Here is a 17,512-nt window from a genome sequence, read left to right on the forward strand (position 1 = left end):
AACCTGAATTTTCTCTATAGGAATCCATTGTCTGCTTTTCTGTGAAATTTCTTCGAAGTGTCTACTTTTGAAAACTTGAAATATTCCTTAAAAATCGGACCAACTACTGAAACGTAATTACTTACTTGTCTTAAGTAGAGATCCCAGTGCTGGACCTAGGAGCCCAGTACTGGATTACAAAAGTAACGAGAACGTACTTTACCTGTAACCTGAATTTTCTCCCATTGGATAACATTGCTAGATTTTCACTGAAAAGTTTCAAAGTGTGGACTTTTAAAATAACTTTATATTCCTTAAAAATCATTGCAATAACCAAAACGTTTTTACTAAACTGTTTTCAGCTTAGACCCCAGGACTGAATCTAGGATCCTGTCCTGGAATCACAAAAGTAATCTACAAAGTAATCACCTACATTTTTGTAGAAAAACCCATTGAGCTCAATGTTGTGTTTAGAATTGTGTTGCCTACTGCAACCCCTGTACCTATTGTGTTTACAAGGTTATTACCTTTCTGCAGAGTAATTACCTGAGATCACTCATAATTAAGAAAAGTATATTTTGATACCTGTTGGTTCTAAAAATAAAACAACTATATATTTTGATATAAAAACAATTGGCCTAGAGTTCAGTTCTTGAGTGTGTGAAACCTTTTGCTGACTGAGTGTGTACAACAAATGCTTTACACTGTCCTCTGGTACTGCCTTACTGCTCGACCAAGCTACCACTTTAGAAAGTAAGGTCAGACCTGACTTTAGCCTCTGTTATACCTCTGGGTTTGTGGACTCTATACACACTGTACCTTACTTTGGTCCAGTATATATAGAGCTACTTTCTCACAAGCACCATTTAGGGACCTGAATGTAACTAAACCTTCAGATTCACAAATAATTTAAATGTCCTTTGATTTGAAAAACAATGTTGTTAAATAATAAACGAAAACAGTTCATGATGTTTAGAAAGTAAAGCTGCTTAGTATTTACATTTTCAGCACTTGAAGGAAATGCTTTCAAGACTGACCTATAATCATTTTTTAGTAGTAGTGAGAGCATTGCAAGTTATAAATGTTTTAGATCATACAATTGCATTTACAGAATACATTGTTCCCCATTATCCCTAGTTCTCAGACCGGCAAAAAGGAACAGTCTTAGTATCTTTGCCACTGTCCTTCTACATCCCTTGTGTCCCACTAATTAGCAATTGGTCTGATAAAAGTCCTTGGCTGAGATTACACTTATTTCAGCTTTACAACTAGTGAAGTTTGAATGAACTAGATCATGACAATGTGTCTGATTGGAACTACATGTGACAATGACGCAAGAGCTTTTGACGGTGGCTGCCGAAGGAAGTCCTCCGCTCCTCGAGGAGGGCTGGCGAAAGGAGCCAGACCCCACCATGCACAGAGAGTCAGTAACAGAGCTGCCCCGCACCTTCAGCACCGTCTGCGGCTCTCAGGGCAGCAGGAGCCACGCCTGCCTCGGAGGGCAGCAGCGGGAGTCGCACCCCAGGGGCCTGCACTAAAGCCTGAAGGAGGCAGCGGGCAAGGGGCACAACAGTGGGTCACCGAGAAGAGCTGAGGGACAGCTCCGGGGGGAGCGCTTGACTTCTCAAGCACTGCCAGTCTGTCTTGCAGTGAACACCTTTTCACTCCTTGCCTGACCTTAAGATGGCAGCCAGGGGAGACTTTTCAAAACAAGGAGCTCTGAACTTGGAGTCTGACTCTTCCTTACCTCTCCTCTCCTCTCCTCTCACCATCTTTGTCCCAGTGGCCAGCTGGAGAACATTTCGGAAGGCTCTCCCCAGTAACACCAGGACCAATGTCTCTCTTGACCTTACTTCCCACCTCCCCCTCCTCCCTACCCCCTACCCGTCTTGAGTCTTGACTTTGGATCACCGCCTGTTCCTCTCTCTATTCTGGTGGGACCCGAAACGCATACATGGCCGATTCCCGGTGGAGCTGCACCGACAGCTATAGGGGAGATTGGCTCCGGCACACCGCCATGGCCGACAACTACCCAGCCGAACTTCTGACATCTGTCTAGTTTCTTCCCTGCTTCTGCTTTTGCTCTTTAATTGTTTTCCCGTTGAGACCTAGCTGTTTGGCTGAAGCCGGTGGAGCTACCTGATAGCTAAAGAGGAGATGGACTGTGGACTTCCCCCACAGTTGTCACCTTCCCAGCCGGACATGGGGCAGACCCTCCTTCGTCTCGCCATTCTTTCTAACACCATACCCCTTTTACCCCACCCCCTTACCCCTCTAAACTCCATTTATTTTCTCTTCTACACTCTTGACATGTTTTTCTAGTAACTGATGTAACGTGTAACTGAAGTAATTTTATAATTTCTGTTGAACCTTATGTAAAGAGCTCCGATACCTCCGGGTCTAGCCAGCGCTATATAGAACTTTAATAAAAAATAAATAATAAAATCAACCATATCTCCCACTATGGTCAACACTGCCTGGTGGCAAATGATAAGAGTGTGGGCCGGGGGGATTGTGGGGCTTATGGAGTACAGCACCGTAGCACTGGTGCGGCTTGATCTGATCCTTGCCTACATGGGGAGAAATTAAGTATTACATCTAGTTCATTCAAACTTCACTAGTTGTAAAGCTGAAATAAGTGTAATCTCAGCCAAGGACTTTTATCAGACCAATTGCTAATTAGTGGGACACAAGGGATGTAGAAGGACAGTGGCAAAGATACTAAGACTGTTCCTTTTTGCCGGTCTGAGAACTAGGGATAATGGGGAACAATGTATTCTGTAAATGCAATTGTATGATCTAAAACATTTATAACTTGCAATGCTCTCACTACTACTAAAAAATGATTATAGGTCAGTCTTGAAAGCATTTCCTTCAAGTGCTGAAAATGTAAATACTAAGCAGCTTTACTTTCTAAACATCATGAACTGTTTTCGTTTATTATTTAACAACATTGTTTTTCAAATCAAAGGACATTTAAATTATTTGTGAATCTGAAGGTTTAGTTACATTCAGGTCCCTAAATGGTGCTTGTGAGAAAGTAGCTCTATATATACTGGACCAAAGTAAGGTACAGTGTGTATAGAGTCCACAAACCCAGAGGTATAACAGAGGCTAAAGTCAGGTCTGACCTTACTTTCTAAAGTGGTAGCTTGGTCGAGCAGTAAGGCAGTACCAGAGGACAGTGTAAAGCATTTGTTGTACACACTCAGTCAGCAAAAGGTTTCACACACTCAAGAACTGAACTCTAGGCCAATTGTTTTTATATCAAAATATATAGTTGTTTTATTTTTAGAACCAACAGGTATCAAAATATACTTTTCTTAATTATGAGTGATCTCAGGTAATTACTCTGCAGAAAGGTAATAACCTTGTAAACACAATAGGTACAGGGGTTGCAGTAGGCAACACAATTCTAAACACAACATTGAGCTCAATGGGTTTTTCTACAAAAATGTAGGTGATTACTTTGTAGATTACTTTTGTGATTCCAGGACAGGATCCTAGATTCAGTCCTGGGGTCTAAGCTGAAAACAGTTTAGTAAAAACGTTTTGGTTATTGCAATGATTTTTAAGGAATATAAAGTTATTTTAAAAGTCCACACTTTGAAACTTTTCAGTGAAAATCTAGCAATGTTATCCAATGGGAGAAAATTCAGGTTACAGGTAAAGTACGTTCTCGTTACTTTTGTAATCCAGTACTGGGCTCCTAGGTCCAGCACTGGGATCTCTACTTAAGACAAGTAAGTAATTACGTTTCAGTAGTTGGTCCGATTTTTAAGGAATATTTCAAGTTTTCAAAAGTAGACACTTCGAAGAAATTTCACAGAAAAGCAGACAATGGATTCCTATAGAGAAAATTCAGGTTACTAGTAACCCAGGTTAGGATTACTTTTGCGGGTCAGTACTGGGCTACAAGATACAGTACTGGCTTCTCTCCAGGTGAGTATTTTAATTAAAAAATATTTATTAAGCGCGCTTTTACCAAGCGGTTTCATGGCGCTTTTCAGGTTGCGAACAACAACAGTGGCAGGAGAGATTAGGCAGCAAAAGCTCGGGAGAAAAGCAAGGTTTTAAGACTTTTTCGGAACTCTATGTAGGAAGGTGAAGTGCGAAGTCCCACAGGGAGGGAGTTCCAGAAAGCTGGGGCAAGGACAGCAAATTTTGTTCCACCAGCCTTCTTCTTTTTGAAACGTGGAGTGGTCAGGAGTGCCATGTGGGTGGAGCGGAGTTCTCTACCCGGCATGTAAGGCTTGATGGCAGAGCATATAAGTAGTAGTAGTACTTCGGAATTCGGTATTCGGCTGATTTTATAGGAACATTTTAGAGTTTCAAAACTTCACACTTCAAAGATTTTTCGAGTCAAACCAGCCAATGTTATCCTATGGCAGGAAAGTAAGTTTTCGGTTTCCAGGTGAGTACTCAACTGGTGAAGTTAAGGTTCTGGACATAGACTCAGGGGTCCCCCAGGGTCAGGTAGGTACAGTTGGTACACCCTCAGCGGCACAGGGGCAGCCGGGTGCAGAGGTAGTTAGGCCCAATGTTATCCAATGAGAGGCAGGGGGCCTTCGGTTGGTGGCTGCTGGCTAGCAGGCCACGCGGCTGTGGGAGCTGGGCTCCTGGTCACTTGCTCAGTGCAAATGGGGGAGTAGGATAGGACACAGAGTGCACTGCCAGAGGCACTCGGGGGACTGGGTGCAAAGTGCTTTTGAGCCGTCGGGCGCTCAATGTTATTCAATGGAGATCTTGAAAAGGGAACCAAGGCTGCAGGCTCGGGACGGAGGATCTTCTGGAGCGACCAACACTTCGAGGGGTAAGTTGGGATCTTGGAGCTTAGGTAGGCACCCAGGAATTGGGCATAGGGGGCCGGGTGCAGGGGTGTCTTTTGAAATCGGAAAATCTTACCCCCTGCTGGTCGCAGTTGGAGGGGTCCCTTGTCCTGAGGCTGCAGGCGGCGTCTGGGTCGTCGAGGACGCTCCTTGGGCACTGGATTTCAAGTCAGAATCGATGGGGGGACGTCTTCAGGGTTGTGATTCAATCCAGAACAGGCCAGGCTTGGTGGGTACAGAGTGTGCAGGGTTCGCAGTTCTGGGCTGATGCCAGGGCTTGTTACTTGCTTTGAGCAGTACTACTGCTTGTGGGAGACCCAGGTAGTCAGAGTCACAAGGCAGTCAGGTCCTCCAGGGTTTTTGAGGTTGCTGACCACTGGATACGCCGGGGTTTAGCAGGAGCAGGTTCGAGGGTCGACAGGCCGGCAGGGCTGGGGCCAAATTAGTTGGTGTCTTCCTCTTATTAGCAGCTGCACGGCAGGTCTTCTTGTTCCTTGTTCTTCTTTCTTGTTTCATAATCTGGATCTGTAGAAGAAGGTTCAGGGTGCCCCTAAATACTAAATTTAGGGGTGTTACAGGTAGAGCAAGGGCAGGGACCAATGGGTCCCTGTCCTGGGGTGGGTACACCCCCAAGCCTGCTCCTCTCCTGTGGGAGGGGGGCAGGAGCCTGCTGTGATTGGGCGGGGCTCCCCATCTTCAAGGTGGCTGGAGCCCGGGGTCGTGCATCACCTCGCCTCTCCCACCTGAGGAGTGGAGTTGGTACAGGCTGGCACACCCCCCTTCCTGACGTAGGGTTTCCCGCCAGTCTTCCCGCCAGAGTGTGGGTCAGAACTGGTGGGGGCCAGTTGCTGAGTACAACAAGTGGTCGGGAGAAGCTCACAAAGGCGAAATGCCTTTGAAGCTTCCTCTGCCCATCCTGGGGGAGGAGGCTTGGCACCTCGTCCCAGGATGTGCATTGTAGCAGGCCCAGGAGAGCGGGAGCTCTCCACCCAGGGGTCCAGCAACATGTCTGCTGTGTGGCAGCCTAGGCAGCCTCTCAGACAAGACGTGGATTGTAGGTTAGGTTTCAGGGGGCATCTCCAAGATGGCCTCTGCAGTGCATTTTACATTAAATCCCACACTGGCATCAGTGTGGGTTTAATGTGCTGAGAAGTTTGATAACAAACTTGTCAGCCTTCAGTGTAGCCATTATGGTGCTGTGGAGTTCGTAATGACAACCTCCCAGCACCATATACTCTTAATGGCATCACTGTACTTACAGTGCCCAGGAATAGCCGTGGGTACTGTAGGGGCACAGGGCTCATGCACCTGTGCCCACCCCACTGGCATAGGGCACCCAGCTAGAGGGTGGCTGCAGGGCAGTGGGTTTGTGGGCATGGCACAGAGGGATGTGTGCCAGATCGACTTTGTTTAGTTCTGCACCAGGACACTCAGCCTGCAAAGGCAGTGTGTGAAGTCAAGCGCTCCCCCCGGAGCTGTCCCTCAGCTCTTCTCGGTGACCCACTGTTGTGCCCCTTGCCCGCTGCCTCCTTCAGGCTTCAGTGCAGGCCCCTGGGGTGCGACTCCCGCTGCTGCCCTCCGAGGCAGGCGTGGCTCCTGCTGCCCTGAGAGCCGCAGACGGTGCTGAAGGTGCGGGGCAGCTCTGTTACTGACTCTCTGTGCATGGTGGGGTCTGGCTCCTTTCGCCAGCCCTCCTCGAGGAGCGGAGGACTTCCTTCGGCAGCCACCGTCAAAAGCTCTTGCGTCATTGTCACATGTAGTTCCAATCAGACACATTGTCATGATCTCTCTTCACTCCCTGCAACGGAGTGGAGTTGCAGGTGTGGTGGGGATTTGGGGCTTCCGTTCCTTTGGAAAGTGTGCATACATTTCCCATTGGCTGATTACTCCCAAAACTTCCTACACCAATCCAAGTGGATGAGTGTTGCTGGAATATATCTCACGAGTATTGCCTATTTATGCCGGATACATCTGCCTGCACATTTCTAACCTCTTGAATCCCTTCCAAGTGCCAGACTGGATCTGGAAAAGTTGAAACTGCTCCCCTATGCTTGAGGGTGTGCTGGACTAAGAACTAGTGCCGGGACAACCCTAAACACGAGGTCACTAGAGCCAGATTGCCACTCCAGCATACTGACATCGGTTCTGGCCTTAGCAGATTTAGAGTACTCTCCTCTGAACACTTTTCGTTTAAAATATGTCTTTTGCGGTGCTGGTAGGATGTCAAACCCTCTTTAAGCCCCAGAAAATAAGGGTTTAAGCCATACCAATCCTGCCACAAGCAAATGTCCATTTTGGACTCCACAGGGTATGCTTGTGGCATCTTGGGATGAAGCATGATTCCAGTTCATGTGAGAAATGTGGCATCAAAAAGCAGGAGGCCGGTCTGCTTATGGTGTGCACCCTCAACGTACGCTGGGTCCAAAGTCTTTGCAGATCCACCCACTCACCAATGACTAGTATTTCATTCAAGACGCTTAAAGACAAATCAAATAAGAGTGTTGCCCAAGTGGTACGCCCTCCACTGGCTTTATCTCCAAAGCAGCAACTAATTGTCAATACCTTGGCGATGGCTCCAGACCCTATGACACTTCTGGCCTTCCCAGAGGTTCCCGCCCTTTGAGCTTACCCCATGCAGTTTGTGGTCTTTGCACAGGTAATGCAGACTTATTCTGCCATGTTCCTGCAGTTGCATCTTAGGTCCCCCTGAAACCCTATTGTCCCAAGTTGTCTTCGGATGATGGGTATTCCCTTGGCACCATTTAGTCCCACTCAGCCTAAGGCTAGTGCCTGCCGACACCATTCCTCCATCTAAGGTCTCTCTGATGGTACTGCCTCCGGCGCTGTCTTCAAAGCTGCTGCAATGAGCTGCTAATTTTCCTACGATCAAAACCATCCTAGTCATTACAAAGGTGTACAGGCTTGTACCAAACCTTCTAAATTATTTCACAATCACTTCATGGAGTTTGTACACTGTGGGTAGGACGCAGCCAAATACATCCTCAGTTTTGGTTCGGACACTGTTGACTCAGTGGCATGCTTGGTGGACTCCTCTTTTGCCATCCTCTGGCATGCCTGGAGACATTCCCCTGGATTATCAGGGAATGTCCAGGCTAACCTGATGGTCATGCCATTCAACATCTCCCAACTGGTTGGCGAGAAGGAAGATTAGCACCTGAATGGTTCAAGAGGGGTGGACTACAGTTTATTTCCTGATTTTGGCTTCCCCCATCCACCAATTTCACAGAGCGTACCTCCATTTTCATGGGTTCTCCAGGGAAATTCCTTTTCAACAGCATCTACCCTCACAGCCTATAATGCAGATGAACCAGTTGTTGCACCAGAGCACAGTGTGGAGAAGTGTGGCTCAATGGTTAGAGCGGCAGACCCTGCTGCAGAGGTCTAGCCCGGGACCAGGGTTCAATTCCCCGCCTCGGCGGGTCTTGAGCTCAAAAATTCCACGGACCTGATAATTCTCGCCTCGGTGCCTATTCCAATCATGGAGTCCCACTCTGCAACTCTGGGCAATAGCTTGCTTAATCTCCACAACGGCCCCCACAATGCTAAGGATGCCTGGCCTCCACCTTGGGGGTGCCCAGGAGTGGACACCTCACAGGGAAAGCCAGGATGGGTTCCACAGAGGTATTCGTACAAGCGCCTTGAGACCCTTGCGGGTGAGTAGTGCGCTATACAAGTATCAATTTACATTTACATTTACAGTGGGCCTAGGGGTCGCAATGGCCAGCAACATCCTTCTTCCTCCTTCTCCTCCCCATCTCCACCCAAGGAACCATTGAGCTTGCTTCCAAAGGAGCATGTATGCCCCGTAGGAGGGAGGGTGTCCTTTCGCATGCGAAGTTGGAGAACTATCTGACAGATCGCTGGGTCTTGCAGATAATAGAGCTTGGCTACATTCTCCCTTTTCAGGAGATGTTTCCTTCTTAAATTCCCTCTCTCCCCACATTCACCTCTGATAAGCATGCTCCTACAGGAAGAGGTCTTTTGCCCTGCAGAGCAAAAGGACCATGGAGCTTATTGTCGTCTTATGAACAACATAAAACAAAAAAAATCTCATAAATTGGTCTACTTGTGGAACCTGGTTGGTGCCCAACGTTGTGCATAATCCAATGATGAAGCATGCCACCTTGGTGGGTGAGGGTCCTTGAGTCAATATGCTAACCTTTTTGCAGGTTCTGTTGGCTCTGGGGGCGACCAACTAGAGTGTCCCTCAGCTTGCAGGTCATGTATTTTAACATACTGATCCTGCATGTACTTGCATTGTGTTTTATGGTCTGCAGACTACCAGCTCACAATCTTTCCTTTGAAATGGATATCCGCAATTTTAGGGTTCCAAAGGTGATCTTGATGGTTGGGACACATATTCGCAGAGCTGGGGTATCCGTATTCCTGTCCCTCAACAACTGGCTGCTGAAAGCAGTACTTGCCACAGCTAGTGTCAGTCCCTCTGAATTCCACAACTTCTCTGCAGTTCGACTTGAGATTTTTACCTAAAAATGCCCAAGTTACACTTGAATCTCTTTTTCCAATACATTGGGGTGGTGCTGGATAGGCCATTCTCAGGCATTTTACCTCCTCAGAGGATTTGGAACATTCATGATATGATTCCGATGTTTCAGGTGAGGGCTCTTTTTATGGCCCTGACAGTTGTATGCCTTCTGGGCCTCGTGTCATCCTGGTCTGCTGAAATACACCATCCAGAATTCCCCCGGTGCAGCAGCGGATCTTTTGGTGGTGGTCAGTGATAGGAAATCTTGCTTCGTGCTGTCCATAGCCCTGGCAATACTTTGCAGTGCCTATAACAACAAGAGAGGAAGGGATTGAAAAAGTACTGCTAGCTCCCCTCAAAATTAATATAACAATCAACAGAGGAGTGTTTTTGCAAAAGATATTTGTAGAAGAGCAAACATGTAGTTTAATCGACACAGTCAAAGATAATAACTATGAAGGAAACCAATTTAGTTTTTTTTTGAAGGCCCTCACTCACCGACATGATCGGTGACCTGGTCGGTGAGTGAGGGCCTTAAAAAAAAAAAACTAAATTGGTTTCCTTCATAGTTAATATCTTTGACTATGTCGATTAAACTACATGTTTGCTCTTCTACAAATATCTTTTGCAAAAACACTTCTCTGTTGATTGTTATAATACTTTGCAGTGGTCATTGTTGAAGGCTGCTTTTTATTTACCTGTAAATGCACTGTCATTATGAGATTCCGTAAGGGGTTGACTTACAAGTTTTCTCCTTAGTAACGCCACAGTGGGACCTTAAGTTGATGCTCACATTTTTGTTGCGTCTGTACGAGTCCATACAAAGCTGTCTATTGTGCCTTTTGACCATCAAAACAGTTTTCCTAATCATCATTACTTAAGCTCAGCGACTTAACAAGCTGCAGGCTTATGTGTTTATCCCCCTCTTCAGCTCTTTTCGGACAAACTGGATTTGAAAACAAAAACTTAATTGGTCCTGGAAGTGATGATTCTGTTGCATATGGGTCAGGGGATCAACCTTCTGGTATTCCTCCTACCTCCTCATTTACCAAGCTTGAGGACATGCTCACCTGTTTGGATCCTTACAAAAAGATGAACTTCTATATAGACAGGACTCAGGAATACCCGATCGATACTCACCTGTTCATTTATGTCGATACCAAGAAGAGCAGGACCATTCAAAAGAAAATTCTTACCAGATGAATAGTATCGTGTATTATGATCTGGTACGCTCTTGCCAAAGAGGAACCCCAAAGAGCATTAGGGCTCATTCCAACACTGCAGAGGTTGCTTCTTCCTCATTGTCCAGGAGTGTAACTATTCTGAACATCTCTTGAGCTAGGACTTGGGCTTTGGTCTACACCTTCCCAAACATCTCTTCCTTGATTCTGAAATACCAGTGAAAATGATTTACATTGGTGTTTCTTTTCCTGATGCATCAGTAACTCCTGTGAGTTGGTATGTTTAGGACTGAAATACATTTAAGGAGGGTAAATGTATAACTATATTCTAGTGGTTAAGAGCAATAGCATTCTTCTTGTTATTGAAGTTCCAGATACTGTTGGAGTATAACCTATTTTACTCCTCTTTGTGGATTAACATGGGTTTGGTTTTACAGTTCGCGATTCAATAGGTAGTCATTTTGCACAGAGAATTGTCTTACCTGTAATTTCCATGGTATGAAGCAGGATCAGAGACTTCTGGTGTTCATATGTCTCTGGAGGAGTGATGACAAGAACTCAGCCCACTTCAGCTCCATTTCTGAATGTTGAGTGTGCTTTAAAAACTATTCTTTTGATTCAGGGTTAATATTGTTGATTATCAAATAGCTGTCGAAAAATACAAATATAAAAAAAAACCTGTTTGCCTGACCAGAGGTCAAAGGCTAGACTATAATGTTTTTTGGAGTGTGGCTGTACTTTCAGGATCCTATAGTGTGAATTGATGTGTGGGCTCTCTGATTTTTTTTTTACTTCCAATCAGTGAGAAATTTCCCAGACTATTAACAAATGCTTTAATGGGAGCACTGTTGGACTTAGGATACCTAAAATATGTCCAGTATTATTTCCAATTTGCCGGTACCACCGCTAAGGAAGGGGTGGTCTAGATAACACCAGTACTGGCCACCATTATACCACCATTTTGCCAGGAATGAGCTGTCTGTGCCAGTATGGCATCGCATGTCTTTGATAGTCCTAAATGCTAGGGTTTTTCTTCAGGGAGGGACATTACGTGCCTGTAAATGCCATCATTTCCAGCCCCTGCTATTGGTTTTGCTAGCTGCCGCTCTTTGGACTTTGGGGTATGCAGGAGGTAGCTCCATTCAGCTTCAGACTTTCTGAATGACCTCTTGACTGAGCTTCATGTCTTGATCGGGATGCTTATTGGCACCTGACGTGCTTCCAGTAGCTCAAGATCACCTCCTTTAAGAGCCCAGATATACAGGAAGTGGTGGACCATATTACTGGGGAAGAGTGGATAAGCATAAGAAAAGCTGAATCGGTCTGTGTGAACCATCATATGTTGACCTCACCGATATCCGTTTGCATTTTGCATGCCAATCGAGGGAGAATGGTTTAAAGTGCCAGTTATTGGTCCTGTTTCTGAAGAATCATCCCTGGAAAAACACTCCAGCACAAGATGCTTGCATTGAATCTGCGTCTAATACGAAACTTGAAATATCCTTAAATTGTTACACGCTTACCTTTTGTTGCTAGGTCGCTGTCTTCAGAGATCGTCTTCTAAACTCTACTTGATATACTTTTTTCTGAGTCTCCTATACACTAAGCAAATGTGTGTTTATCATTTTTCATTCTTTTTTTAAAAGATTTCCTTTTTTATCTTGTAAATAGTATTCTTGGAAGTTGGTTCATCCTACTGACAAGTACTCAAACAAGGACTGCCCAGACAATGCAGAGGAGTATGAAAGAGCGACAAGGTACAACTACGACAGTGAAGAGAAGTTTGCACTTGTAGAGGTGAGTCATTAGTTTCACTTTTTTTGTTTATGGGTAACTAGAGAATATATTGGTTGCAAATGCAATGTTGTAATACTTAGCTTATGATATTTTTTTCAGTGGGCACTATCCTGCCTCCTAGCATTGTGTCAGAAATATACAATAAGAAATTACTATAGTGCCATTCTCAATGCTTTTTAGATGAATAACCTGATGGTGTCTCTTTGGATCGAGACCTACTACATTATAGGGCACTAGGTTAGATCAACCACATCATGAAACAATTATGCTGTCTCCGCAGAGGGTTTTCTCCTGTGGCTCACCCTTATTTATTTCCTTTAAAAAAAAAAAGTATTAAGTTACTGTTAGACCTGACACCATTGGCGTGAGTCTCCCTTCCATTTTTGACGGATTGCCTCCTCTGTTTTGATATGTTTTTGCTGGATTTATGCTTTGGGCACTGTGCCACTGCTAATCCGTGCCACAGAGCAAGTGCTCCCTATGTTAAATTGATGTACTGATTTGTTATTCCACAATTGGGTTATTTGATTTACTGTCAGCCCCTAGTACAGTGCACCATGTGTGCCCAGGGCTTGTAGATCAAATACTGCTGGTGGGCTTGCAGCACTGGCTGTGCCACCCGCAGAGGCAGCTTGCAAAGTATGTCTCAGGCCTGCCATTGCAAGGCCTGTGTGCAGTCTAGCACTGCCATGTCGACTTGGCCAAGTGCACCCACTTGCCAGTCCCTAAACCTCCCCTTTGCTTCATATTAGACACCCCTATGGTAGGCCCAAGGGCAAGGTGCATTGTAATTATAAGGTAGGACATGCTCTTAGGTTTGTAGTATGTTCTAATAGTGAATTACAGCCATTTTCGTTTTTCACTATTGAAGGCTACCTGTTCTTATAGGCCAGATTGGGCAGTTAAGATTGTTACATTCTTACAATCCTAACTGACTCAGGGAACATGGTAGAAAATCGAATTTAGTATGCCTGAACTCAGAATAATAAAATACATCTTTTAGTAAAGTTTATTTTAATATCCTGTGTTTGCAAATACCACTTTTAGAAAGCAGGTATTTGCTTGCCTAACCATTTAAGCCCGCCTCTGATGAGTTGTGTATTCCTTGTCTGGGTTTGTGTGTGACAGGACTGGGGAGATTCCAGGAGACAGTCTGGGACAGCCAGTCGTGAATAGGGAGATTTACATCCAGATGGGAGGGAGGAGTGCAACTGGTACCTGAATAGGGCTGTGCCTTTCCTCTACAATGCTGGCTCCACCCCCTGTGGCTTGTCTGATGTCTCTGCCCTGCACAGTGAAAGGAGAAGAGGAATCCTTTCAACAGAGTGCTCCAGAGCTGTATCTTCCCTCCCCTGTGCTGGCTCCACCTCCTGTGGGGGCGGTTGATGTCTCTGCCCTGCACAGTGAAAGGAAGAAGAGAGTCATGTCAACAAAGTGCTCAGGAACTGGTTTGAACTAGGCAGAGGCCTCCCTGCCTTCAGAGAACAAAGGATTTTTGGGTATAAATATTGGGACCCAGTCCCACAGACTTTAGATCACTTCTGGAACAAGAAACCTTTCTGCCAAGGAGAAGAACAAAGGAAGCTGCAGGAGTTTGGACTGCCCCTCTGCCAGTGTGCTGTTTGCTGGGTTGGTCTGCAGTGGTTGCTTCATTGCCAAGGGAAAGGAGAAGGAACTTTGTAAGGACTTTCATCTACAGAATATTCTCCAAGGGCTTGAACTGCGCTTGCCTCCTGCTGAAGTCTCAGGGCCAAAAGACTTCACCTCCAGCTCCCTCCTGAATTTCCTTGCTGGGAATTCTGACTCCAGTCACTTGCGTGCCGCTCGGAGCTGGAAGCGCGACGCATCGAGAAGAAACAGGTCGCCGCCACAGCTGAAATCAGAGCAACGCTGGAGTAGCGAACCTTCGTCACTTCTCCCTGGAAGCGTGTGTTCATCGAAGCTGCCTACTGTCGCATCGCCGGAGAAGCGTGACGCCATCGAGAGAGTCGCCATCGCATCGCCGGAGAAGCGCGTCGCAGGGCCTGTCGCGGCTCCAAAGTACAGAGTCTCCGCAAGGCTTCCAGGGCGTCATCGCATCGTCATCGCATCGCTGCATCAAGGGCGCCATCTTATCGCATCGCAACTGGATCATTGCATCGAATCAAGGCGCAATCTTGCGCACCGCAACAGGCCCGCAGGCAGAGAATCTACGCATCACCTCCGCACCGGTAAGGCTCAGGACGAGTCCCCTACTCTGCGCAAGCATTGAGGAAGGACGCAACCGTTCCCCCGGGTCACGGAACCGACGCATCTCCCCTTCTGCGAGTCTTTCTGTCTACTTTGCGTTACGCATCCAGGTACTTTGAGGAGATCTTTGTCGCATCTACCATCAACTTGAACTAAGAGACTTTAATCATCTTTTAAGTAATCTTAAGTGTAGTATTGTGGATTTTTGTCGTTTATGGTCTTGTGTTTAAGTCTATATAAAGAATACTTATTTTTATAAAACCTGTGTTGTGTCCATCTGTAGTGTTATCACTGTATTACTGTGTATATGCACAAATGCTTAACACATTGCCTCTGAGATAAGCCTGTCGTGCTCGTGCCAAGCTACCAAGGGAGTGAGCAGGGGTTATTAAGGAGGGTAATCCCCTTATCCTGACTTAGAAGTAAGGGTCCCTATTTGGACAAAGGTGATAACCATTGCCAACTAGAGAACCCCAGATCTAACAGTTACGCTATTATAGTAAGTCATTTTAATTAAGTAACCCTAGCTCTTTCCTTTCCTCAGTCTTAATCATATTTATCCTGTAGTGTCCCACAATGCAGAGGATCTGATGTACCCAGTTTGCTCCAGGTACAATGCCTTCCTTCAAGACAGATTTATTTCTTCCTGTCTCTTGAAGTCTTACTGTTTTGTCTTTTGGAGACATTTCAAACACGGTGATAGATGAAAGCGTATAGAGTACATTAGAAGTAGAAGAGCCCTCTCAGTCATGATGTTACTTGTAAGCCTTCAGTAGTAAAAAAACATAGTTACCTTACTTTTGAACTGTTTTTTTAATGGGATGGATGTAACGGGGCACTACGTTGAATGCTTTATTCAGGAAATGAAGGCAAAAATACTGCCCGACTAAGTGTTGATTCATAAAACTACTTTGATGATTTTGATCATATTGTTACATTTTATAATGGCCCTGAAGAAGCAACAAGGTTGTTGTGAAATTCGTGTTGGCCCTTCATGTGCTGTAATGGAATGCATAAAGGAAACTGATTTCTTCAAAAAATTGAATGCAGTCTTTGAAGCCATCATTTTTGCCTATACATTTCGAACGTCTACACCCCCTTGAACATTGTCACATTTTACTGTGACAGTGCCCCATAGTTGCATTATTTTAAATGAGGATAGTTTTCCACTTAAATACTAATCATACTTTACATTTTTGAGGGGGAAGCAAATGTTACTGTTAAAAATATTTATTGAAAATACAAAATTGAAATATCGTTGGATAAGTGTCCACCTTTTTGAGTTTTTAGTTAATGAAAGCAACTTTTGACAGCAATGACCACTGTCAGTCGTATGAATGTTGCCTCTACTAACTTTGAACACCTAGATTTGGCAGTATTTTACCATTCTTCTTTTAAGTAAAGTGTTGAAAATGTGTTAAGTTTCTTGGAGAGCTGGGATACACACCAAACTCTGTGTTGTGTCAAAAAGTTTCATTTAGAGTTAGGTTGTGTGAATATTGTATGTGACTCACAGCAGAGGCTCATGCTGCTTTTAAGCATACACACTTCAGCCTTCCCAGATGCACCCTTTTTCCGTCTGTTTCAACTAGCCCCACCTTAACCTTAGCACAAAGCTCAAGGGCATATTGAGACCTGTTCCTCTCGGTGTTTCAGGGCGCACATTGACTCCCTTCCACGACGCAATGTGTGCGGTGAGACACTGAGAGGAACAGGACTTGGTGCTCTGCAATGTCTTCCCTGGATCGGAAACAAGCATCCTGGGACCAGTTTTGGGCCAACACAACACCCCATTATGGAGGAGGGAATAGAGAGCTCCACTCCCTGCCCTCCGGGGTAAGAGCCCGGCCTCACCATGCGAGGGACCCGAAAGGAATCCCCTGGCCTGTCTCCTGGCATGCAACCAGCAGCTCCTGCGGCTCTGGGTTCAATCTAGAGTTGCGCATCTGCCATCTTCAGGACTAGTCCCCACCCAGCACTGCTCTTCACTGCTCATTGCGATCATCCCTGGGCAGCGGTTGTATTCTGCTGGGGAGCCCCGGACTTTTCCAACAATGATCAGGGGCTCCCTGGTCACCAATACCCCTGTCAGCACCCAGGATGATTGTGGCACGGGCGCAGCCGGTCAGGAGCTCTAGCTGAGAGCGTCCACCATCTTTGTCCGCTAGGCCATGCTCCCTGCTAAACTGTTTTTAAGTAATTATGAAAGGACCCTGAATAGGAGTATTTCACTTTTTTCCTATAAAGTCTGTGTTAATACAGAAGCAGGAATAACCTGAGGCTGATGCACTCAACACGATTAAATGAGGAGCTCCGAGAACATTATCTTTGTAATCAAAGAGGTTAATGCAGAAGAGGCGTGTTGATGCTACCGATGCTAAAATTATGTTCACATTCTTTTGAAGATGCAGTTTCTTCATTAACGGAAAATAAAATTGACGACTCTGTAAAAATATGTCCACAACAGGGAGGAAGATCGAAAAAGATATTAAAATAAGCATAATACTATCAACTTTTTATACCTATGTGAGAAGAGTTTATAGCCTATAGAAATATGGCACCGACCAGAGTATTCAGTATTTTTTAAGTTCTTCACGTTCCCTGTAGTGTGAGCCACGCCACTGCAGTTTTCAGGTCAGATTTTGTTTGGCTACTTACACACTTTTGTATTGAAACAAGACGGGTTTTGTTGTTCAGAAACATCTTCAAACTAAGAAACAAATCAGAATTATATAAAGTTCCAATGCTTTTGAAACCAAAGATCATGCTTGTGTGAAAGGCTGAAAAACGCATCCCATAGATCCATGTTGAGAGGGTGGGACAAAATATAGGAACTTTCATGGCTAATCTTAGATGGAAGAGGCATTGTGAGGAAACTTTGGCCCCTTGCCTGTAGTAAACATACTCTTGGAACGTAGAGGTATGTATACTGCCAAGTGCATAGCCTTGAGAGGAAATCTAAGTGTCGAAGAAACCATAGTAGATATTGG

General features: G+C 45.3%; 1 protein-coding gene across 2 annotated transcripts in view; it reads left to right on the forward strand.

Annotated features, from left to right (window-relative positions):
• CYFIP1 (cytoplasmic FMR1 interacting protein 1) overlaps positions 1 to 17,512 on the forward strand; it is a 488,976-nt gene that overhangs the window by 116,673 nt on the left and 354,791 nt on the right. For both annotated transcript variants that reach the window (XM_078658231.1, XM_078658230.1), the window contains exon 13: positions 12,168 to 12,293. In XM_078658231.1, the coding sequence (XP_078514357.1) occupies positions 12,168 to 12,293 (126 nt within the window). The remainder of the gene's footprint in view (positions 1 to 12,167; positions 12,294 to 17,512) is intronic.

The sequence above is a fragment of the Lissotriton helveticus genome, chromosome 8, assembly GCF_964261635.1.
Source record: "Lissotriton helveticus chromosome 8, aLisHel1.1, whole genome shotgun sequence".
NCBI lineage: Eukaryota > Metazoa > Chordata > Amphibia > Caudata > Salamandridae > Lissotriton > Lissotriton helveticus.